At 44.2% G+C, this 26,186-nt stretch overlaps 3 protein-coding genes across 3 annotated transcripts; 2 read left to right on the top strand and 1 right to left on the bottom strand.

The window, feature by feature from the left end:
- The first annotated feature begins 135 nt into the window (after window positions 1-135).
- Window positions 136-5,033, top strand: LOC117457889 (neuronal acetylcholine receptor subunit alpha-10-like). The gene is given in 10 exon segments (XM_034098146.2): window positions 136-351; window positions 1,381-1,511; window positions 1,513-1,527; window positions 2,811-2,965; window positions 3,519-4,045; window positions 4,125-4,562; window positions 4,565-4,644; window positions 4,646-4,760; window positions 4,763-4,792; window positions 4,795-5,033. Coding segments are annotated over 10 exon segments (1,587 nt in total). The 5' UTR covers window positions 136-290; the 3' UTR covers window positions 4,830-5,033.
- A 1,559-nt stretch (window positions 5,034-6,592) lies between these two features.
- Window positions 6,593-7,523, bottom strand: LOC117457749 (olfactory receptor 52N5-like). The gene is given in 4 exon segments (XM_071205244.1): window positions 6,593-7,345; window positions 7,347-7,400; window positions 7,402-7,442; window positions 7,445-7,523. Coding segments are annotated over 4 exon segments (927 nt in total).
- A 3,444-nt stretch (window positions 7,524-10,967) lies between these two features.
- Window positions 10,968-11,903, top strand: LOC117456983 (olfactory receptor 52E8-like). Its single transcript, XM_034096857.1, is given in 6 exon segments — window positions 10,968-11,073; window positions 11,076-11,123; window positions 11,126-11,158; window positions 11,161-11,197; window positions 11,199-11,268; window positions 11,271-11,903. Coding segments are annotated over 6 exon segments (927 nt in total).
- Window positions 11,904-26,186: the final 14,283 nt, after the last annotated feature.

Raw genomic sequence — 26,186 nt, 5'->3', positions numbered from 1 at the left:
AGGATATTTGTTTAAATACATTTTGTAATATACATATCGTGTGTGTGAAGAGTTGTTTGTGTGTCCGATGGTCCTGGTGTTTGTGGTTAACATGTGGTGCTGCTTGCCCCCGCCTCTCTCCGACTGTCTCTCAGCAGCACTGGGTGGAGTGCAGTTCACAAACAGCTGCAGTCGCTCTCAGTCTGATTTCATTTCTTTTTGGATTATTTTTAGTGAAGAAACTCTGAAAAAACTGAAAGGCACACATCAGCTCAAATGGTCTTTGGATCAGGATAGTTTGTTTCAGCAATATGAAACGATGGAGAATCCAAACGTTATTCTGCTTGCTTCTGTGTGTCAGTATTTTACCAAGTAAGTTCCCACTCATTCATTCTATAATTATTTTTTAACAGTATTATTGAAGATTGTTGCATTCTCGAGTCAAGTACATTCTAGAGAAAACCTCCAACGCTCTTCTAGCAAAAATGGCGATGAGATGCTAGAACATGAGCAGCAGATACATAATTGAGTAACAACTTTGATTAGTTTTGGATGCTTTTTTCTCTTTTATTAATGTCAGTGTTTTGATATCTTTTGAATCAAATATTCCCTCTCTGATTTCCATTCCTCTTTCATACAATCTGTTGCCCAGACTCTGCAAACATGATGCCAGTAGTTCAGGGATTTGCTGTAATCATAATCCTTTCCTTTCCTTGTATCCCGTTCAGAGACTTTATCAAAACAGCGGTCCAGGGTTAACAAACTGGCCTTCCCAATCTATTGTGACACTCAAAACAAGCTCCAGTCACAATATACAGTAAACACGTTTTTTCATTGAAAAATAAACATCTTATTCCAAAATGTACTTTTGTAATTATTAAGTGTAAAAGGCATGAAAGCCTTCTTATAAGATATGTACAAATATATTTAAGATGGCTTATACCATGCTTCTCCTTCACATGCTTGTATTGATTTATCTCCCTGTTGAGGCTCATTTTGATAATCATATGTTGTTTAAGATATTACAGTTCAATCAATACATGCAAAATATACACAATTCAAACTGACAACAACTTACTGCTGCTTAATGGCAGATTGCCTGATCTCTCTGTAGAGCTGTAGAGCTTAATAGAGAGGGTGATCTAGCTTGAACATCGACTCTTTGTCCCCTTCACCATCTGTCATGGATTCACATTTTCTCTCCACATGTACCCCTCCTCAGCATCCATATCGTTTCATTTATTCAGATTATCACTGGCCAGAAATTGAATGATGAAAAAATGATCCACATCCGAATGTTGTGTTAGAGAACACATTTTTTACCTGAAAAATAATATTAAATACAACGGTGCTTTGTGGCGATATGCATCTAATCATCAATTGTTTCTCTTTTTGTTTTAGCCTGTTGGTGTGCTCAGGGAAAATACGCCCAGAAGCTCCTGAATGATTTATTCACAAACTACACTAGTGCACTGAGGCCTGTGAATGACACTAACACCATACTGAATGTGACCCTGCAGATCACACTATCTACAAATTATCGACATGGTAACACACCACAGTGCACAAGTCTCCACCAGATTGAATGTGTTATAGGGCTGCATGATATATCGTGTCGTGACGATAATTGCGTTATGCGCATGCGCGATATTGACATCGCCAGGATGTGGGCGATTTTATTTATTTTATTTGATTTATTTTTTAGGACTTGCGATATTAAGTAGGCAAATGAACTCAAAACACGTCATGTTACAATTATTTTGCTGCTTGCTTGCGTGGCTCTCATGTCAGGGTTACTTGAGTGACGGTACGTCCACACAGCAGCTTTTCAAAAATCTTGAAAATCTTGGAGCTGGGCGTGTCTGACAGCTTGGGGATTTTTGCGAGCAATGCGACCAACAACCAATCACATGAATCTCCCGCCCCCGACATACAAAGCAAAAAACCTCGGGGATTTTATGCGAGCAATATATATATATATATAAACTCCCCAAACAGGCGAAAACCTACCAGTTTCACCCACTGTCTCTGCCACCTCCCTCCATGCCTGGTTCCTCCGGTTTGTATCTCGTTAATAGTTCTGGTTGTAAGAACCGGGTGATTTGCTACCGTAATTTCTCGTTTGGAATATGAGGAAATAAACTGCGGTCTGGTTCTCCCTGCTTACACGCGGTTTGATTGGCTAGCGCTTCTACTGTCAGATTTGCATAAACGTGTTTGATTGGCTGGCGCTTCCAGCTCAGCTTCAAAAGTTGAACATTGCTCATCTTTTGAATCCTGGAGATCCTGGACATCCTGGAAATCTTCGCTTCGCTCCCCCCACAATGCAGTTCGGCGAAAAGCGAGGCAAAGTGACGTCATCCCCATTCAAAGTCAATGGGCAGAGAAGCGTTGGAAGATTTGCTGTGCAGGCTCTGCATGCACAGCAAACCACCAATCACAACCATTCTTGATCAGATCACAGAAGGATAACCGAGCTAGCTCAGCTTGTTACTGTGATAACTTAAGATCCAGAAGTCCGTGACTAAATCCTTCATCCGGTTAAATATTGTTAAAAAAATACCAATTGTATAGCATTAAAATTCAAGAAAGGATGGTTTGCGGACAAAAAAAAAACGGTCTTTTCTTCAATTCCTGTATTTTTTCATATCGCAATATATATCGCAGGGGAAGAAAATATCGCAATGTCAGTTTTTTCCAATATCGTGCAGCCCTAATGTGTTATCCAGATCAAATCATTAAATATTTAAAAAAAAAACATATTTCTGTTCAACCTGCACTCTTTCCCCTGTTGTTGTCAATTGTTTTCTATTAATTTCAATGTTTTACAGGATGAGCGAAACCAAATTCTGACTGCGTATTTATGGATACGTCAAGTGTGGGTTGATTCACACGTTCAATGGAATAAAGATGATTACGATGGACTCGATACCATCCGTATACCTGGTAGTTATGTATGGAGACCTGATATTGTCCTATATAACAAGTAGGTCGGATTGGTATTGGGTTAATCAGAGTGGCTCCTTTTGGTTGGTATAAAAGGCACAAGCTGAACACTCCTTGAAGCCATTATTGACAGGAGTGTCCAGGCCTTTGTCTGCTTTTTATACAAAGGCAATGTCAACTTTACAATTAAGACAGAGGTACCATATGTTTGACAAAGAGGAAGGAGGAAGGAATAATCACCTGAGTATTTGTGAGGCCAGTGCGCAAGAACTCCTATGCCTCTGATGACATTTCAGGATAACAGCTCACACTATGAACACTTATCAAATGCTGACACACATAAACACAAACACTTAGCATTAATCAAAAGATATGAAAAACAGACACAAACACTGAGCAATGAGTACAACTCTCATACATGTGTTGACTCTTCCCTCAGTTGGTGTACTTGTGCCTTTGTATTCTGATCAACCTTTCAAGTTGTCTCAACCTACTGAGGACATCACAACTGCTCCTTTTTTATTTAGTTTTCATGGTATGGACAAATATATTTTCTCTTGGTATGATACTCAATGTTTTCTTTGTTTTTCCAGTGCTGATGACCATTTCAAAGGCTCCATGGACACCAATGTAGTGATCCGGCATGATGGCCAGATCATGTGGGATTCCCCAGCTATCACAAAGAGCTCCTGCAAAGTGGACGTGTCATACTTCCCCTTCGATTCTCAGCAGTGCAGGTTCACATATGGCTCCTGGACATACAACGGCAACCAGGTGGACATCCTGAATGCCATGGAGAGCGCTGACCTGGCCGACCTGGTGGATAATGTGGAATGGGAGGTGTTGGGTATGCCGGCCAAGAAGAACATTATTCAGTATGGCTGCTGTGCTGATCCTTACCCTGATGTGACCTACACACTGAAACTACAGAGAAGAGCTTCATTTTATGTCTTTAACCTCCTTATACCATGTGTAATGATCTCTTTTCTGGCTCCACTGGGCTTTTACCTGCCTGCTGATTCTGGAGAGAAGGTGTCTTTGGGTGTCACTGTTATGCTGGCACTGACTGTCTTTCAGCTGTTGGTGGCAGAGATCATGCCACCCTCTGAGAATGTGCCCACTTATTGGTGAGGGTAATACAAATCCAAACATGTGTGATTAAGATGCATTAGAACTCTATGTTGATGTCCTCTTTTCATCCACAGGAAAGTACTACATTGCAACGATGACCATGATCACTGCCTCCACTGCCCTGACCATCTTCATCATGAACATACACCATTGTGGCCCGGATGCCAAGCCTGTTCCCAAGTGGGCCAAGAAGGTCATTCTGCAGTACTTGGCCAGAATATGCTTTGTTTATGAGGTTGGGGAGAACTGCTTGTCACCACAGCCCGAGAAGCAGGAGCCTCCACATGTAAAGAACACCAACTGCACCATGAATGGTCAGGCAGGACCAGGCAGAGAGGAGTGTGTCTGCAAACTGGACAGAGGACAAGAGACAGTGGGCTCCATGACCACAGAGGAGAGGGAGGACATGGATCAGATGATGAGCCCAGGTGGCTCCATCGGGAAAAACCCAACCAACAACTACTGCACTTGGAAGAATGGTATTTTCATGAGCATGGACTGTGGAGATTCCAGGGTCAGAGGAGATGCCGGAAGGGGGGTGTGAGTGATGGAGAGAGAAAAGACAGAGAGGTCTCCTCCAACAGTCAAAAGCAACGAGACGCAACTAATGCGTAACATCGAGTACATAGCCAACTGTTACAGGGATCAGAGGGCGACACAGAAAAGGACTGGGGAGTGGAAGAAAGTAGCCAAAGTTTTAGATCGCTTTTCATGTGGATATTTTTCATTATGGTGTTTTATTGAGCCTTCTCATCATGGGCAAAGCCATCTAACTGAAGACGTTAGACTTAATGAAAGTGTTTATGGTGTACCCAACAAGAGATTATAACAGTTTATAATAAATCATTAAGTAAGGTACTTAGCAGTAGTTAATTTACATTCAGATTGCACTTTTTCCTCAGACCATGTGATCCATCCTACTGCAGTCCTAATTAATAAAAAAGTAGAATTATATCTTATAATACATTTTTGTAAATAAGTTTGTTGTTGACCAATTTGCCATCCCAAACTCCAGGTACCCATTGTAGCAAATCGACTGACGCTATTTACACAATGTTGTGATTTTAACCTAAATGATAAAATATTGATTTGTGTCCATACATTTATTTATTTGTTTCTGAAACAATAGGCCAAGGGATTTATAAAGCAACATGAACTGATAAATACATCTGATATTAAAAATTTTTTTTCTATTTATTTACATTATGGGTAATGGAAAGTGTGTCTCAGAAGCAGGGTAAAAGATAAAAAGTAATTTTGAAACCAATTTATATATTTTTACTGATACAGTACAAAATGACAATGATGAAACGAAACAACACACCAGACATGAAATAGTTTGAGGTTAGAATAATTGACATTTGTAAAAGACTTTAGAAGGTCGAAAATAATAAGTATTGTATTAAGCCCTCATTGTGGAAAATGTGATTTTACCCTCATGACATGAATCGGAGAGAATTACCCAACTTTACAGAATAGTAAATATGTTCAGAGATATCACCAGGAAAGCTTCTGTACATAAAATCATAGCAGGAGAAAACAATGTCTCAAAAAAGCTTATATGGATTATCTGTTTAATCCCTATCAGCACCATGTACTTCAAATTGATACGTTTTAATCTGATCTGGCAACACTCTATAATCTCAAACCAAAGGGAGATACAATGCTTAATCATCAGAACTGTGTTTTAAACTATTTTGGATTTGGAAAAAACGTTCACGATTTAACTGAGATGCACTGGACAGCAGAACAACTGATATGACCTTTTTGGGCCTTTTTTGTTATAAATGGAAAGAATAAAATTCCGTTTAAAAAAAGTTGATAAATATAATTAGTCTTTACAGCATTAACAGGCCAAGAAACATTTTTTGTAATTTGGAAGGCCTGATACCAAATACCAGTATAAGTACAGGTATTTAGTATTAGGCATTGTAATATACACCAACACACAGTATTCACATCTTATTTTCAATGTATTTCTGTCAATATCTAGATTACATGAAACATTACTATTATACCTGAAACTCAATGAAAACAAAAACATGAATAGACACAAATGTTATGCTCATTAATTATTCCTATTATATGAACAGTTTAGGGACAAGAATGGACATTGTGCTTTTAGTATGTGCATGCTATACAAGCATAAAGACAGAAGAGGTTGGTAAAGAGCTTGTCACTGGGCAATAGCACACAGGGGCCGTGTCGACGCTCATTTTACTGTCGGTACACTTTATGAGGATAAAGTAATTTCCCATGTTGTAAAAAAAAGCCAATTGCTATTAATATTCATCCATAAACCACATTAATAATAGATTATATTTGTAAAGTGCCTTTCAACGGACCCAAGGTCGCTTTACATGGTGAACAAACAAACAAACGGGGCAAATATGTTACCATTAACTTTGGTAACAGATGTTTCCTTGTTTATGATTGCTGAGATATACAAAATAAGTTTATGCAGAAGGATAGACAAGCATACATGTATAAATATTATTATGTTCCAGATACAAGTGTGCACAGTGCAGAAGACAGATTAGGTTGGAGTCACTTTTTTTTGCAGAATTTGAATAATCTTTTCACGCAATGACCTTGTTTGCATACCATAAATAATCGGATTTAAATTAGCAGGGACCACATGGAATAAAATGTAAGCAATTTTCCTTAAATCTGGGTAATTTGGGAAACGATGCAATATGATAGTTAAAAACCCTGACCAGAGCATGATGAGATAGAGAACAAGGTGGCTGGCACAGGTCTGAAGTGCTCTGCTCTCTCTCTCTTTGTTTTTCTTGACCCAGCAAATGACAGCTATTCTAAAGTATGTGACAGCAATACCTCCCATTGAGCAACCAAAAAGCAGCACAGTGAAGAAGAGTCCATAAATATTGTTGATGGACACATCCTCACAAGAAAGCTTGAAGAGTGATGCGTTGTCACAGTAAGCATTTTGAATAAAGGAACTACAACGGGAGAGCCTCACTGTCAGACCTATCAAAACCGACACCAGCACCAAGGACACCCCCCAAGCACTGGCTGATAGTGCAATCAAAGTTTTGCTAGTCATGATTGAGCTGTACCTCAAAGGATGACATATCGCCACATATCTGTCTATTGCCATAATAATCAGGATCATATGTGAGGCTGATCCAAACGTGTGGCTGTAGAAGGCTTGGACCACACACTGGTTGTAGGTGATGAAGCGTTCTGTTGAGATGATGTGAGCCATCAGCTGAGGCAGTAGCACTGTGTTCCCTATTAGATCATTGACAGACAGGTTACAAAAAAGAGATGTACATGGGCTGGTGCAAACTCTTCTCAGTGATGATAAGCACTAGGACTCCCAATGTTAGAGAAGAGCAAGATTAGGTACACAAACAGCAGTAGAAAAATAGAGGGTAGATGAACCCTGGAGATATGTCAAAGCCTTGGATCTCTATGATATCACTTGTCTTGTTGCTTTCCATTCTTTTAAATTGATGAAAGACCTAAATGAGAGAGAAAAACATGTTAGAAGCTTTAATAGTGATACAGTAGGTCGAAATAATGTGCATTGTTATATATTAGGCATAATTCTGTTACTCATTGCAATTGATTCTAGATCCCAAACACAAAGAAAAAAAACAAGAGGTGCAATGTGAGTACAACATTAAATACTAATAATCACTAATACAAATCAAACATAACGTTCGTTAATTCAATAGAAAAGTTAAAAACATTATGCATTTAAAGACAATACTTACTTTCTCAAGAGTTGATTCAGTGTCCATTTCCTGCAAAAAATACTTTATAACCATTTTAGCAAAATGTGTTTTGTGGTAGTGGAAACTAATAATAAAGTACATCAAATGTAAAGACCTAGATACATTAAATTGACATTAAATGTTACACCACAATGACGCTAAGCAAAGCCAAGCAGGCCCAGTGTTGTATCAGCATCTGTTCTCACAGATGATAGTACCTTCTCTGTGGAGGTGGGAATCAGAGCCCAGCAGCTTCCAACTGGATCTCTTTTATATTCAACTTGAGTAACATGACCTCATCGTTAGAGACTCTTAGGCACCTTGTACCGATGGAACTATTACGTTTAAATTTAATTTGAGTCTACAGCAACATAGTCTTCATATACAAGCAGCTTTCCAGTCATACACACTAACACACCCCTGGGCCACCACACTTAATGCAATAACCGTAACCATCTTCACACATATATACACACTTTGAATGCACTTTAAAAATTAAAAACTATTTTTAACTATTCCGTATGATTGCTTATGTTGTCTGTCCTACTGCCGTGTTATGTATGTCGAGTTTTTGCACACTGGGACAGAGTTGCACTCGGAATCTCGTTGTATTTTTTGTAGAATGAACATAAAGGCTTAACTTAACTTTAACACTGGGCCCTGACTGAGGCCTTTCCCAATACATACAATAATACAATACAGCTTTATTTATAAAGCACTTTAAAACCTCCACCTATTTTTATATTGGATGTGTGAATTCCTGCTTTTTTATAATACATAAAAAGTTTTAAGCAATTTCAAACTTATTTTGAAAAAAAAGGCTACATCAATAACATTTGATATCATTATTATAAGACATTATAAAAGAAGAAGAAAACAGTTACAAACATTGTAAACTACAATTGTAAACATGTTACAATGTATTAATACGTTCAGGGACAACATAGTTTAAAGTTCACATAACCGATGTGTGTGTTGTAGGGAAATTGAAGAATCAAAAGACTGTGTTAACTTTGAAAAGAAAGCCCAATCACTTTGCTGTAAGGCGAAATTATCTCTGAACCCAATAATCATGATTATGATTCACGTAATTGTTGAACTGCCAAACCGGAGAAAAAACAGAGAAAATAATTAGAGGGTCAATCAATATTATCAAGGGCCCATCCTGACCATTCTCTTGGGTGAGATGGTTTGTCTTTACTGAGGTCCTAATGTCCTTACAGCTCTTTTGTCCGCATCCACAAGGTCCATATTCCCAAAGGCCTGATGTGACCACTTCAACGCTGTGTTTCAATGAGAATCTTTCTCCTGGGACACATACACGAACAAGAAATGCTTTAGAATATGGTTTACATGTTTAATTAATTGAGCCATTTGACATATTAATGAAAAGTGTGGACTTGCTTATCAAACATGGCAGTTTAATGGAGAAAACAAACACACAAAGCAAATACTATTTCATGTGATGCTTCAACTCACTTTAAACGTATTCTTTTTAAATGTTATACATATTAACACTCGTAGCATTAAAGTTAAGGAATATAATGTTTACAAGATGTATTGTGACATGCCTCCCATGTGACAGCTTCCCTTGGGTTTATTAGACAACATGCTTCATTAGCAAACAACAAGGAATCTTATTATCAACAAGAGGTTTACTAATTATCCAGGGGTTAATTACAATGTGAGACAGTTTAATAACATCATTTTATTATATCTCAAAGGGGCTCATTAATACATTTGTTTTGCCTAAAGTAATGGGGCATCCAGCTGATGTAACTCTGGATATTTGTATTGTATCATAGATACATTATATGCTACAGTAGCGCTTTGCCTGAAAAGCTTAATAAAATAAAAGTTGGAATAAATATGTTTTATTTGTGTTGATATCAATACTCTATAAACATTTTAAAATCAATAGAAACTAAAAAAAAGACTTCAGATATATTAGCAGCAGGTTTTTTAACTAATGCAGTTGGCCAAAATGTGTTTTTTTTATTCGGCTGAACCAGGGTCTGCCAACCCAAAATCTAGATAACAAAACTGGGCACATACACACTGTAGATGTAACAGAGTAAAGTGATAGTGAAAATCATTTGTTTACCGTCCTGCAGCAAAGAGACGGTGATACTATGAGTCATTTTTGTAATTGGGAAAAGTAGGCCCAGTTGTTATGTCATTTAAAAGACAAATAACATTTTGGGCCAATAATAGACTAACATTTTGGTACGATGATCCCTAGCCTCCCTATAAGGACAGTGTCAGGGAATCATTTCCCCTGCATGTCATCTTTCGCCCTCTGACGCAGATGCCCAAGCATTTTGTTGTTGTTACCAGTTTATGACAACAAGGCAACTTCGGTCAGAGATAGTTATTGTTGTGGGACACCTGGAACACATCCTTCTCGGGGTGTAGATGACCCCGAGCCATAAGCGACAACAAATGTCATTCAGTGTCCCTCAGCTGTTTGGTCTATCTATTGAAGAATGTTGATTATTACACTCTGAACTAGTTAAAATGTTGTCGAGCTACAGGAGGGTGCTTCAGAATTGATTTGGCATCTCATCCGTGTGTTCAGATCGTGGCCCGTGACATGTCTAGTGAATTCTCCGGCCTTAGCTCCAAATAAACCGTCAGTGTTTGCCATCAAAGCTCCAGCTTTTTTTGTTGATTTTATTATAAATAGCACCACCATTACAAATGAACATCATGCTGTTTAAAATAACACTTGAAATTGTTTGTTGAGACCATAAACTAATCAGGATCACTTTTACTGAGTAATACATTAAGTAAGAAGTGGGGTCATAGGCATCAACACAATCAGACTTATTTGCAATCAGTGGAGCTATAAGTGTTTTTTTTAATATTATTATTATTAAGAATATCTTAGTACATTTGCATGTTTCGGAACGTCCTAATAGCCTTCGCTGTTCACCTGGAGTTTGCAGGGTTGCTTCACTAACAGTAATCCACATATTATTCATCTATGCAAAGCTAATGACAATCCCAAAAGCATGTGACGTCAACAAATTATGGTGCAGTAGCATGACTTAAAAAAGGATGGGCAGGGAAGTTGTCATCCCTCATGCCACTCTTCTAAGAGAGTGACATGTTGTCTTTAGATTAATTTCATAACAGTTTTTGTTTTAATATACTAGTGAAGATTAAATGGAGAACACGTCTTTTTTGTTCAGCTCTGCATTAACCCTCGACCCATTTGTTATTCCACCTGGAGGAAGATATCCCATCTTTTTTCTCGGTATTGCAATTTATTTGTTGTAATTTTTTGCAACCTGACCTTGATGACACTGATCATTTTCAAGAAGATCTTCACAAGCCCATGTATTTTATCCTGTTCAGTTTCCTCTCAATGATCTGATAGGCATAACTGCCATGCTACAAAGTACTTTCAGACATTGTTACTGAGACAAATAAGGTGTACTACCCTCTCTGTGTTTTACAACATTCTTATTCTTACTCCACATGTATGGTGGTGGAATTCTGTTTATTCTTGCAGCAATGTCTTTTGACCGTTATGCTGCCATCTGCATGCCGTTACGCTACAGTTCTATTATGACCCCCAGAGTGGTGACATGTATTATCTCTCTAGTTTGGGGTCTTGACTTTGTCTTGATTGTATCATTGTTCTCCTTACAGACAAGGCTTCCCAGGTGCAAATCTGTGATTATGAATGTGTTCTGTGATAACCCATCTCTACTGAAGCTCACATGTGGAAACACGACACTCAATAATATCATAGGATTGTTTAACACAGCTGTCATGCATGTATCTGTGTCTATTCAGCTTTTCCTATGTGAAGATTCTGATTGCATGTGTGTTACGAGGAGGTCTGAGGAAAAGACCAAAGCTGTCAACACTTGTGTTGCACAGTTGCTTATATTGATTATATTTGAGATTGTAGGGACATTCACAATTTTATCTCATAGGTTCAAAAATGTCTCAGCCGACTTGCAAAAGATAATGGGCATGCTAATATTTCTTGTACCTCCACTTTTGAATCCAATTGTTTATGGGCTGTATACAAGTGAAATACGAAACACTCTTCTGCAAGTTATGAAAAAGAAAAATAGACTATTTACCTGAATCTTTACACAAGGTGCTTTATTTTTTGTTTTTCAAACCTTTTTATTTTCAGAGGAGCGACACTGAGCGAGCGACACTCAGTTCTCCACTGAGAGAACAAGGAAGCTGCTCAGTGTATCCACTCTGATCTGCTGCTCACTGAGTAGCTCGGGTCAAGGGTCACACTCACAGGCACCTGAGTGATGGTAATGAGGATATTTGTCTTTTAAAGTGCAAACACATTCACAATACTGTGTTTTTCTGGTAGTCTCTCAGTTGGGGCAAACAACATTCATCAGTGGATGAACTTGAACACAAACTGAAATCACTTTTAACAGTTTTGTTGGTTGTGGACATAGAAATGCTGATGTGTTGTAGTACAAGAAGTTTAAATCTGGATCGGAAGTGCATTAACTTGTCAAATTGTTCCTCAATACACAACAACAATTGTTTTGTGCAGGAGGGAAAGATATTTAGTTTAATCAATCTGTGATGGGGCCAAGATGCAACTGATGTAACTTTTCCTACTGCAATCATATAAATATGTCACTTGTTAAAGGTTTGTAAAAAATACTTTTTATTGTGATCTTTCCCAATGTGTTTCTATTGGTGGAACAGCACTTTGTTCTGTATAATTACAACGCTGTGTGGTTAAAAAAAGGGATACTAGTCTTAAACTACACACAGTCTGACACTCAATACTTAATTTGGCATACATTGCAATTTTATTTAAAGTATTTTGTAAAAATGTATGAGATTTTGCCTGCTCTTTGCTTGCTTTTATCTTCCTCACATTTGATTGCTGTTTAAATTATGTTTGCTATATCAAGATGGTTACATTTCTGTTTACTCATGCACTCCTAATGTTAGAGCCATTTTCATTTAGTTATTATTGTCTGAATGTTAGGCTTAATAATAATATAAACTAGATTGAACTCTTAATTAATCAGGTATTTTTGTGAGTCACACTATGGTTTAAAATGTATTAATTTAAGGCTCACTTATCATTTGTTTTATGTGCGTCAGTATCACGTGCATGCTATATGCCCTATATATGGTAGGTTGCTAGGACACAGCTGAGGTTGATGAGACGGGGAAACGAAACATTCAGATGTGTTGATGTTAAATGTGTGATCCATTAAATCCAAATATTCTGAAACATACTGTATTTCATTTTGTTCCAAACATTTAATTCATTTTCATAGTAGCCCATTTTGACTGAAGTTAGATGAGAACCCAATATATAGTCAGGATTGTTTTATATGCAAATTGAGAGGGTTAGGGAAAAAAGAAGAAAACAGAAAAGGATGCAGATAAGGTTGCCAAGAGCAATTCTACCACCGATTATGACGTGTAGTTGTGTGTTTATTCAATAGAAGTAGTACCGTGTATATATATATATATATATATATATATAATGTTTTACTCACTATGCCAGTCCAAACTACTTTTGCATCTGGAAGAATCACAATTGTTGCATGATTTATCATTCTGTTGCGTAATACATCTTACAGTAAAGTAAGGCTCTGCTACAGGTAATTCAAGAAATGTGTCTATTTAACACTGAATCGAGAAACATCTAAAAGATTCTATATTATAAATCATTTTGTAATGTTTTTTATATCTGAATTCTTAACTCCTTCTTCTAAGCGCTCCAAAACATTGGATCTTGTCCCCTCAAAAGAAGACAACATCATACTGAGTATCAAGAGTCCCTCATTACTGTATGACTGTCTTAAATCATAAATCATAGCATCAACCTTTTTGTTCCCCTTCATGTTAAGTAAAGCAGATTATTACAAAACTAAGAATCAGCTAAATTGTTTGAACTGGGGAAATTCAGTGCCATTAAACCAAATCAGATATATAAATGAAAATGTAAAAAAAATAATACAATTCGTACCAGTGGTAATACGTCTATAAAGATATAATAGTTCAAAGAAGTGTGTGGAAAGGCAAAATCACCTAACACAATATGCTTTCACTGTGTTTAATAAATAAAAGGACTCAAGTGAGGACCCCGATCATCTTGGAAAAACTTTATATTGATGTGAACATGTGTATGTACCAAAAACCCACAAAAAAGTTACAAAATTAATTGTTCCCGTATTACTATTACTATATTATTGATGTTGAATTGTGCTTGCCTGGCAGGCCTCGAGTGTTTCTGGTTCTCAGGTCTCAATAGGTTAAACCTGATCTCATAAAAAGCGGGCTATATGAAATGAAATAATAAAGTCAAAAGAAACTAGTGTGATTATGTCATATCTGATTGTGTGTGGGCTCAAAAAGTGACAACACAAACCAACTGGAAAATATATAGTAAGGTAGCGGTTTAAACATTTAATTGTGTTAGATGAGGGATGGGCAACTTTGATGATGGTGGTGGCCAAATAATGTATGTACTGGCCACCAGGGGGCCGCAGATTCAATTGGAAACACACAAAAACACAAATTCCACGTATTGTATGTAATTATTAACACATATACTAAGTTTGACATTTTCATTGATATGTTTCTATCTTTAAGGGAACATCCTCTAATAAGCTCACAAAACAAACATCAGTTCACAGAAATGTTATTTCACTAGCAGGAACCACGCCACAACAAGGTGATGTTTGTAAGTTTATTGAAGTAACATGTGAATGATATGAGGGGGGTGAAGAGATGATCTGGGAGGACGAGCTGTGGTCCGTGCAGTGGGAGACTCAGAGTGGGGGTTCCGTCTCCGGCATGATCTGCGTGGGCTGATTACGGGCCCCCAAAAGAGTCGGATTAAAGCAGCTGACTTAAGCGTGTGCGTGTCTGAGATCATTAAGATTGTTGTGGATGTAAGTGTGATACGCTTGGGATGACGAGCGGCCGAGGGCCTGGATGGTTGTATACGGATGCCCGGTCTAGCTGCTGTGGACGCTGCGCCAATGCGGGAGGAATGGCTCGAATAATATTCTGAGCATATCCCCAAAGTGAGCGACACGTTTGTGGAAGTGTTTCTGGAACCAGAAACGTGTGGCCGTTTTCCCTGTTTCGGTGAGAGAGAGTGGGTGTTGAGGCGTTGCGTATGCATCGTATCTTGCGCTGAAGTATTTGGTTAGTGGCTCGTATGGCTGGGATACGAGTTCAGGCGGAAGATGTGGATGGGGAAAGAAATTCCCAGCTGATCCGTTTTATTCCGGAGTGTGAATATGAGAGTCGTTTGCCGTGGAGGGCTAACGGCTGCCGTTTCGTGCATCTGTCTGCCTGTAAGTAGTTTGACAAGAGGAGAGTGATGCGCTGTACTTTCTCTGAGGATAGAGAAGCCCGGAAAGACATTGAGTCCAGGGTGATGCCTAGAAACTCAATGGAGGTTGTAGGCCCTGAGCCTAAGCATGCTAAGGCTGGGTGGGCAGGGGGCTCCGCATAATTGGCAAGGGAGGGATGCGCGTGCTGCGAAGATGCTGCAGTAACGCTCGGGAGTCTGGAGCACCCCGGTATGTTCCCTGGTTGAGCGGGTTGATAATAAATAATAATAATAATCCTTATATTTATTATAGCGCTTTATCAACGACTCTCAAAGTGCTTTACAAATACACTGCACGTACAGATCATACATACATGTAATGGTCATCTGATGCGGCCGGCGGCTTGGCTAGCGAAGTTTATTTTATTATTTGTATTATTTATTTATTTTTCTGAGAGAGAGACCGGAGCGTCTGCTCACGGCGAGAGTCGGAGTGAGAGAGACCGGAGCATCTGCTCACTGCGAGGGTCAGAGAGAGAGAGACCGGAGTGTCTGCTCGCTGCGAGGGTCAGAGAGGGAGAGACCGGAGCCTCTGCTCACTGCGAGGGTCAGAGAGAGAGACCGGAGCATCTGCTCACTGCGAGGGTCAGAGAGAGAGACCGGAGCGTCTACTCACTGCGAGGGTCAGAGAGATAGACCGGAGCGTCTGCTCACTGCGAGGGTCAGAGAGAGAGACCGGAGCATCTGCTCACTGCGAGGGTCAGAGAGAGACCGGAGCATCTGCTCACTGCGAGGGTCAGAGAGAGAGACCGGAGCGTCTGTTCACTGCAAGGGTCAGAGAGAGAGACCGGAGCTTCTGCTCACTGCGAGGGTCAGAGAGAGAGAGACAGGAACGTCTACTCACTGCGAGGGTCAGAGCGAGAGAGACCGGAGCGTCTGCTCGCTGCGAGGGTCGAGAGAGAGAGACCGGAGCGTCTGCTCACTGCGAGGGTCGAGAGAGAGAGAGACCGGAGCCTCTGCTCACTGCGAGGGTCGAGAGAGAGAGACCGGAGCGTCTGCTCACTGCGAGGGTCGAGAGAGAGAGACCGGAGCGCCTGCTCACTGCGAGGGTCGAGAGAGAGACCGGAGCGTCTGCTCACTGCGAGGGTCGAGAGAGAGAGACAGGAGCGTCTGCTCACTGCGAGGGTCAGAGAGAGACCGGAGCCTCTGCTCACTGCGAGGGTCGAGAGAGAGACCGGAGCGTCTGCTCACTGCGAGGGTCGAGAGAGAGAGAGACCGGAGCCTCTGCTCACTGCGAGGGTCGAGAGAGAGAGACCGGAACGTCTACTCACTGCGAGGGTCGAGAGAGAGAGACCGGAGCCTCTGCTCACTGCGGGGGTCGAGAGAGAGACCGGAGCCTCTGCTCACTGCGAGGGTCGAGAGAGAGAGACCGGAACGTCTACTCACTGCGAGGGTCGAGAGAGAGAGAGACCGGAGCCTCTGCTCACTGCGAGGGTCAGAGAGAGACCGGAGCCTCTGCTCACTGCGAGGGTCAGAGAGAGACCGGAGCATCTGCTCACTGCGAGGGTCAGAGAGAGAGACCGGAGCGTCTGTTCACTGCGAGGGTCAGAGAGAGAGACCGGAGCTTCTGCTCACTGCGAGGGTCAGAGAGAGAGAGACAGGAACGTCTACTCACTGCGAGGGTCAAAGCGAGAGAGACCGGAGTGTCTGCTCGCTGCGAGGGTCGAGAGAGAGAGACCGGAGCGTCTGCTCACTGCGAGGGTCGAGAGAGAGAGAGACCGGAGCCTCTGCTCACTGCGAGGGTCGAGAGAGAGAGACCGGAGCGTCTGCTCACTGCGAGGGTCGAGAGAGAGACCGGAGCGTCTGCTCACTGCGAGGGTCGAGAGAGAGAGACAGGAGCGTCTGCTCACTGCGAGGGTCAGAGAGAGAGAGAGACCGGAGCCTCTGCTCACTGCGAGGGTCGAGAGAGAGACCGGAGCATCTGCTCACTGCGAGGGTCGAGAGAGAGAGAGACTGGAGCCCTCTGCTCACTGCGAGGGTCGAGAGAGAGAGAGAGACCGGAACGTCTGCTCACTGCGAGGGTCGAGAGAGAGACCGGAGCCTCTGCTCACTGCGAGGGTCGAGAGAGAGAGACCGGAACGTCTACTCACTGCGAGGGTCGAGAGAGAGAGAGACCGGAGCCTCTGCTCACTGCGAGGGGTCGAGAGAGAGACCGGAGCCTCTGCTCACTGCGAGGGTCAGAGAGAGAGACCGGAGCCTCTGCTCACTGCGAGGGTCGAGAGAGAGACCGGAGCCTCTGCTCACTGCGAGGGTCGAGAGAGAGAGACCGGAACGTCTACTCACCTGCGAGGGTCGAGAGAGAGAGACCGGAACGTCTACTCACTGCGAGGGTCGAGAGAGAGAGAGACCGGCGCCTCTGCTCACTGCGAGGGTCAGAGAGAGAGACCGGAGCATCTGCTCACTGCGAGGGTCAGAGAGAGAGACCGGAGCTTCTGCTCACTGCGAGGGTCGAGAGAGAGAGACCGGAGCGTCTGCTCACTGCGAGGGTCAGAGAGAGAGACCAGAGCCTCTGCTCACTGCGGGAGGGTCGAGAGAGAGACCCGGAGCGTCTGCTCACTGCGAGGGTCGAGAGAGAGAGAGACCGGAGCCTCTGCTCACTGCGAGGGTCAGAGAGAGAGACCGGAGCCTCTGCTCACTGCGGGGGTCGAGAGAGAGAGACCGGAGCCTCTGCTCACTGCGAGGGTCGAGAGAGAGAGACCGGAACGTCTGCTCACTGCGAGGGTCGAGAGAGAGAGAGAGACCGGAGCCTCTGCTCACTGCGAGAGTCGAGAGAGAGAGACCGGAGCCTCTGCTCACTGCGAGGGTCGAGAGAGAGAGAGACCGGAGCCTCTGCTCACTGCGAGGGTCGAGAGAGAGAGACCGGAACGTCTGCTCACTGCGAGGGTCGAGAGAGACCGGAGCCTCTGCTCACTGCGAGGGTCGAGAGAGAGAGAGACCGGAGCCTCTGCTCACTGCGAGGGTCAGAGAGAGAGGACCGGAGCCTCTGCTCACTGCGAGGCTCGAGAGAGAGAGACCGGAGCCTCTGCTCACTGCGAGGGTCGAGAGAGAGAGACCGGAGCCTCTGCTCACTGCGAGGGTCGAGAGAGACCGGAGCGTTGGCTCACTGCGAGGGTCGAGTGAGAGAGACCGGAGCCTCTACTCACTGCGAGGGTCGAGAGAGAGAGACCGGAGCCTCTACTCACTGCGAGGGTCGAGAGAGAGACCGGAGCGTCTGCTCACTGTGGGGGGCGAGAGAGAGAGACCGGAGCCTCTGCTCACTGCGGGGGTCGAGAGAGAGAGAGACCGGAGCCTCTGCTCACTGCGAGGGTCGAGAGAGAGAGAGACCGGAACGTCTACTCACTGCGAGGTCGAGAGAGAGAGACAGGAGCCTCTGCTCACTGCGGGGGTCGAGAGAGAGAGAGACCGGAACGTCTACTCACTGCGAGGGTCGAGAGAGAGAGAGACCGGAACGTCTACTCACTGCGAGGGTCGAGAGAGAGAGACCGGAACGTCTACTCACTGCGAGGGGTCGAGAGAGAGCGGAGCGTCTGCTCTCTGTGAGGGTCGAGAGAGAGAGACCGGAGCGTTTGCTCACTGCGAGGGTCGAGAGAGAGAGACCGGAGCGTCTGCTCACTGCGAGGGTCAGAGAGAGGGAGACCGGAGCGTCTGCTCACTGGGTGAGGCGCTGTTGCTACGGGGTTAGCTGCTAGAGGAGGAAGGTAAGCGGAAGCTGGGTTGCTGTGGATTGCTGAAGGTAGGAAAGAAGAAGGGATGGAGGGATGAAGGGATGTATGTGCAAGGGGATTTTTGTTTAGCCTGTGAGCAGGTACAGAGGGCAATACGACCTGGCCCCCACCAGGGGGTGCTGGTGAGTCGGGCTGTGTCCGTGGAGGAGGACGGCGGCCTGTGACGTCACGACCCGTGGTGCGCGCGCCGCACGGTGGTTGGCTCTGGAGCAGGGAGAGCTGTGTGTGTCGTTGCTCTTGCCGTTGTGCTGCTGTAGGCTTTGTAGAGATTGAACAGTCTAGCCTTGTTGTCGTTTCGGCGAAAGTGGATGCCGTTTTCTCTCAGGAAACGTTGGAGTTGAGTGAATGTCCACCTCCGTAGTTCAGGCTCCGTTTCGGAGCGCGGCTCCGTCCGAGAGGCGTGTCGCGTGCGCCGCCGCGAGTGGCTGCTAATGAGGGCAGGCTGCCGGTGGTGGGGAGATTGGAGCTGGCTGTGCCTGTTGTGGCCCCGGTTGTTTGCCCTCGCTGGCGGAGTAGACGAAGCCTGGGACCTGTCTGGAGTTGGAGGTGTCTCGTTGGGGGAGCTTGAGTGGGAGCTGTGGCGGCTGGTGTGTGGAACACTGATTGCCGAGCGCACGCGGCTCCGTTCGGATGCTTGGCTTAGATCCAACTGCTGAAACGTGGATGGCGGGTAGCCGATGTCGAAGAGATCTTCGTCTGACTCTGGTGAGTTGATCAGCAGTTCGGGATCCATGGTAAGTTGAATGTTCTGGTGGTAGAGTGTAGCTTGTTTGAACCGTGATGAAGCGCGGCGTGAATCACGGTCTGGCTGTCAGTCCTTGAAAGGATGGAGACGAGCAGTGGCCGGAAGTTTTGCCGGATATAAATAGGGGTGGTTGTGGTTCGAGGCGGAGTTTTAGGCGTGGCCATGCTCCTGAACCTATGTTAACATTTTAACCTCATTTAATTTTTACAAGTGGCATGTTTGTATTGAACAGGTTATTTAACAGTGGAATACAACTTTTAAATTATTGGAAAGTGTGCATTAAGATTAAACAGTAACATGACATAAACATGAAGTCAGACCCCCCCCTCCTCTCAGATCTGCCCCCCCCCCCCCTCCCTCTCATCCACAGCAGAAAAGCTGCGCTCACAGCTGCTCAGCCCAGCCACACACCTAGGGCCTCTGGAAGCGGCGGGCGAGAATAAACCCTGCTCTAACATCAGTGTTGTAGTGGGGATTTTTTTACTGGGGGTACGCTATTTTAAATTAGGTCATCCCAAACAATGCCAAACAAGTGCGCACGCGCGCAGTGCACTCACAAAACGGGCAGACAGGTCCACAGAAACTACCGGTATGCTTAGTCCTACTTTACTTACTGTACTGCAAAAAGCAGACGGCGCTGTGCTCAACAGACACACACAGACTCAAAACCATGGACACACTGGCACATACGTTACATAAACAATGTATAGGCTGTGGTGACTACCTATTTAACCGCTGGGTCATAATTCAAACCTGGAACTACAGTTGCGGTTATTGTTCCCACACGGACATGTTATGGGTTACCTATAAATAGGTGTGCCCTCTTGGCTCTGTCTCTTGTCGACCCGGGCTGCGACCTGACAACATGTCCTTTGCAGCTTGTGATTAAAGTTCCCTTTTGCACCTTCGATGCACCGCCTCTGACTCCATATCTCTCGGCACTACACTGGTGACCCTGATACGTCTTGAGAAGTTTCCGGGACGGAGCCGAACACGGCAAAAGGAACTCGAGTTCCTTTCTCGAAATGCCGGGGTTTGATTGGAGACGTCCGTGGCTGCCACCGGCACGCGGACTGAGGCTCGGTGCGCGCTCCGCAGAAGGCTGGAGACTTTGCTCGCCGTTCCCGCATCGGCTTTCTATCCAACGGGGGGACGATGCACGACCTGCTGGGTCGACCAGCAACCCCATTGCTACCTCGTGGGCTTGTTTCTTCGGGGCGTGCGGCTGCACGTCCTGGCTGCGCTAGCTGACGACGACTAGCGGCTAACCACGAGGGGCTAATAACGGCTAGCAGCTACCGACGACAGCTAACAGCTAACAACGGCTAACAGCTAACGACAACTAGCAGTGGCAGCTAACGGCTAGCAACAACAGCTCACGGCTAACGACGGCTAGCAGCTAACGGCTAGCAACTAACGACGTGTTGACATCTGACTGTTAACAATTTTTTTTCCGGTGCCGGAGAGGAGGTTCGACCAGCCGGTTGACCTCATGTGGACACTCTCATTTTTTTCACCACCTCGACGGCGGTTCCAGACGCCACTCACGGTGTCATCGACGCTTGGGTGGTGCACTCCTGGACCCCGTCTCGCCTCAACGGTTTTGGACGTCGCCCATGCTGCCATCGGCCCGTGGGTGGCGCGCTCCGGAGCCTGTTTGGCCTCTCCTGCCTTCCGGGGATATCCAGACCCCACTCACGTTCATCGACGCCTGGGTGGCGCACTCCTGGACCCCCTCTCGCCTCGACAGTTCCGGACGTCGCCCATGCTCCATCGGCCCATGAGTGGCGTGCTCCGGGACCCTGTCTGGCCTCTCCTGCTTCCCGGTGATGCCTCAGCACCTGCTGAGGACTTCATGCCCGCCGCCGCGGCACGTCTGCCTGCGGCCGGGTTGTGCTCCTTTTTTTTCCCGGGGATACCTCGACGCCTGCCGAGGACTTCATGCCCGCCGCCGTTGTGCGTCTGCCTGCGGCCGGGTTGCCCTCTTTCCTGCTGGGTTCTCCGCAACACCTAGTGCGGCACCCTTACGACGGCCCGCCCTCGGTGTGGGTGCCCTCGCCCTCGTTAGGGCCCCTGCCCTCTCCTGCGGCCCCCTTTCGTGGCCCGTTCCATGGCCCGGTCCTCACCTGCGGCCCCACCCTCCTCGGCCCTTGTGGTGCTTCCTCCACGGACGTGGGGATATATTTTTTATTTTGCCATGTTTGAATTCTGGGGGGGCTTGTGTGGTGACTACCTATTTAACCGCTGGGTCATAATTCAAACCTGGAACTACAGTTGCGGTTATTGTTCCCACACGGACATGTTATGGGTTACCTATAAATAGGTGTGCCCTCTTGGCTCTGTCTCTTGTCGACCCGGGCTGCGACCCGACAACATGTCCTTTGCAGCTTGTGATTAAAGTTCCCTTTTGCACCTTCGATGCACCGCCTCTGACTCCATATATCTCGGCACTACAAGGCCTACATTGCATAAACTACAGTATTGCAGACAGCGCTGCTTTTCTCTCTCTCTATCTCCACTTTCAAAATCTATTTAAAACTCATAACAAACAAAACAAAATTCCCAAAGTTGTCCTGAAATTAACTTATTAAATAAACAAAACGAAAAATATATATAGCCTACTAATGCAAACATTGAATCTGGACTGGAAATTATTCTGATTAGGCCTAGCCTACATTGCAAATAAGCAGACAGCGCTGCTTTTTTCACACACACACACACACACCTTGCGTTTTGAAGACTGATGCATCAGATATGGATGAACAAACTTTGCAGCCCAGTGTCCCAGCTTTGCAGTCTATCCACGGGTATGTCTCTTGTTTCCTCCGCCACATCTCCTCCGTCCATACCTCTGGGAAAGGTGAGCTTGAGCTAGCCAGGGGAACGTTGCTCGCGCAGCTAACGTGCACGTTAGCTAGCATTATCCACGTCTTTAGGCGGCTCTTCTGATGATGTACTGTAGTACTAGTAGCAGCTTCACTTGTAGCTTCGGTGCTGCTAGACTCTTTCTTCTTGTGAATTATATTCTTTTTAGAAAAGAAGTCAAGTAAAAAAGGTTTGCCTGCCATTATAGAGCTTTTTCTTTAGCGTTCTTGAGGGAAAGAGCTGCCGCAAAATCGGCGGGCGGTAAACTGGCCGTGGGTGTGTCACTGACACACCCCCAGCTCGCCGCGGGGTCACGAGCCTGATGACTAATCATAATTATTTAAGGAAATCGTTTTTATTTATTTTTTATAATTACTGTGAAATGTATTATGTTTTTGTCATTATTACAACAAATACACACTTGCAACTGATAAGACTGGCAATGATTTTATATTTATTAGACTATTACAAAAAAGATCATGCTCCAAATAAGTGGGGGTACGGCGTACCCCCGCGTCCAACGCCCACTACACCACTGTCTAACATGACATAAACATGAACACTAACCCAGACATTAGTTGTCTAACTGGAATGTAAGAGACTTGTAGCCTGTCTCTGCTGACGCACAATAAGGGGAATGTCAACATCGATGCCAGTGCATCCAAGCTGCATCAGATGAAACAGCGTTTCGTCTGACAGTCTGTTTCTCTCTTTTGATTTGATGTGCTTCATCATGGAGAAGTTGCTCTCACATATGTATGTGCTCCCGAACATGCTGGCCTGTTTAAGCGCAAAATCTCTCAAGAGAGGGAAGCGAGTCTCGGGCAACAGTCTCCAAAACGACACTCCCCTCTCATTCCGTTTCATTTGGAAAAATAAGTCACCTTGTAGTTCGCACAGTTCCATTTGTAGTTCAGGTGGCTGGTCATTCACAACCGCTGAGATGGGGTCAGTGAAAAGCTGGATTGTGCCTCGCATGTCGTGGAAATCCTGAAAGCGATTGTTGAATTGATCCTGCAACATTTTAAGGGCTTCTCTGTAGCGGTGGATCGTCATCTCACATTCGGCCAATTCGGGGATGTCATTGCGCAGCTCTCCACATGCGGGGAAGTGTGTCAAATTCGGGGGATCTGACGCAAGGTTATCTCTGAACAGGCTGAGTTTCATCTGAAAACTATTCACATGACCAAAAAGGTCGGACACGGTCTGATCTTTATGAAGGTCAGGGCCGGACTGGGACAATAAGTCAGGCCGGGAATTATACACCCAGCCAGGCCACTACCAGTTTTTTTTGTGCCATTCTGCTGGATTTATTTGTAAATATTTACAGCGTAGCTGCCCATAGTGATAGCCCTATAGTTTAAATCTACCCAATAATAAACATATGGACAGGGGTTACTATTTAAAAAACTGTGCAAATGTATTTGGGAACCTATCCATGTGAACATATTTTAAGTGGGGGTGGACCTCAAATCCTCTAGGGGGGTCTGGGGGCATGCCCCCCGGTAAGATTTATTTTAAAATGTTGGAGTTTAATGCATCAACCTTTTGAGGGGAAAATAAAGAGACTACACCTGGAACACCTATATGAAACAGAACTGTATACATTTCAATAATCATAAAATCATGGCCATAACCAATAACATATGAAAAACACTGAAAGTTATTTATTTATGTTTGGGTCATTTATAGTTGTGAGTGTGTCTGTGCTCCTGAATCAGCCTCCCCTGTCTCCCTCCTCTCCCCCCTGCTCTTCTTTGAGGCAGCAGCAAAGACTAGTTTTAGCTCTCAACAAGTTTTACAAGTGTATCTTACCTTCTTTCTTTTTATTCATGCATATTTTACTAATCACTCCCCCCTCAAATGGAAATATGGGTTTACATAAATGGTGACCAAACAGTTTGAGCCTCGCAACCGTGCCGCGCCACACTATGCGCCGCATAAGCGCATAGGTGCGCCGTATTTGCGGCTCCCTCCGCGAGGTGAGGCTCCCTCCGCGAGGTGAGGCCCCACGCAGTTTGTGTGATCAGCCTGTAGGGAGGGACAGCCCTGTCGGCAGGCCACATCATGTGTGGACAGACAACACCCTGTGTGAGGCAGACCCACATTTGCGCAGCGTTGCGTTCACAATACATTAAAAAAGGAAAATCGCCAGGCCAGCAGGCCACTTAACAGGCCAGGCAATCGGGAAACCTCCCGGTCCTCCCGATGGCCAGTCCGGGCCTGATGAAGGTAGATATGGTGCAAAATGCGAGAGCGTGAAAACCTGATGTGAGCACTTGCAGAAAAAAAAATCTGAGTTTGTGTGCTTACATTTACACTTGTATACAATATCCACATAACTGTGAACCAGATGTACACTTGTATAAAATATCCACGTAACTGTGAATCAAATGTACACTTGTAAAAAATATCCACGTAACTGTGAACCAAATTTGAAGTCACAGAAGAAAAAAAAATGTTTTGTAGCTTGTAGGAAAAAAATTAACTTAGAGATGAAATGTTCACTTGCAGAAAAATACACATTTTTTAAATATATTTTCCATTACAACTGCAACTTTATTTATTACAACCTCTCAAATCAGTCATTACAACTTGACGAATCTGCTCTGTGGCAGTATAAATCGACGAATCTGCGGTCTTGACTTTTGCTACACTTCTTGCGATAAATGTGTCGCAAAAGTAATTTTCACCTGTAGATGTGGGGGGAGGGAGGGGGGTTGGAGCGAAGGGGCGGAGCTATCAGAACAACGAGGCTTGGGTCAGTCACAGTCACAGTCAGGTCGAACCGGATGACAGCGGGGCTACTGTCCGCTGACATGGCGCGTCAATCAACGGTAAGTTGTGCCCATTACTTGCCCAGTATTACTTTGAATATTATTATTATGATTGAGGATTAAATCCGCTTTGAAGACCACCGTTTTATATCGTGCAGTTTAGCGGCGAAATAACGTCAGTCAGCCAGCTAACGCTAGCTTTGTTGAGTGTATGCTAGCTAAACAAGTAGTGGTTGTAGTCTATTGGTTCCCAAACTTTTTGTGCCCAAGGCACACCAAAGGACAAGTAAAAATCTCAAGGCACACCTATTGTGCAAAATAGCCGTTATAACACGTGTTATCACTCGTATCATGTAAAATATCTGTAAATGTGCATAATTATTTACTAATGCCAAATAAAATGTGACAAAGACAACTATATTACTCATGAAATATTTATTAACGAAATATTTCAGAAATTAATTTGAAACGTTATCAAATTAGGCTTCATCAAAGCAGCAACACACTCATTTAAACCAGACAGGTCACAACATTAAAAATGAGACAAAGGAAATTCAGCACAGAGAATTGTCAATGCAAGGAAGCTGCATTGTCCATGGTCTTGAACTACAAATCATAAATGTAACATTTCAGCAGAGATGGGGTCGTTACTAAAAAAAGTAATATATTACATATTACTTTAAAAAAGTAATATATTACACTACTTCGTTACTCTCTACATAAAGTAACTCGTTACTTTACTCGTTACTTTACTCGCAGGGCCGGCCCGCCCCTCCCTGCAGGCAGATCACGCAGACTGCTAAAGTTTCAAATGTTCTCTTTAGTTCAGTTTCCATTGTCGCGTAAAACTAATCCAGATCCTGAATGTTTTCCTATCTGACCATGGCTGTCCTCTGTCTCCTGCTATCTGAC

Source organism: Pseudochaenichthys georgianus, chromosome 13, assembly GCF_902827115.2.
Source record: "Pseudochaenichthys georgianus chromosome 13, fPseGeo1.2, whole genome shotgun sequence".
Taxonomy (NCBI): Eukaryota; Metazoa; Chordata; class Actinopteri; order Perciformes; family Channichthyidae; genus Pseudochaenichthys; species Pseudochaenichthys georgianus.
This window is presented reverse-complemented; position numbering and strand designations above follow the sequence as displayed.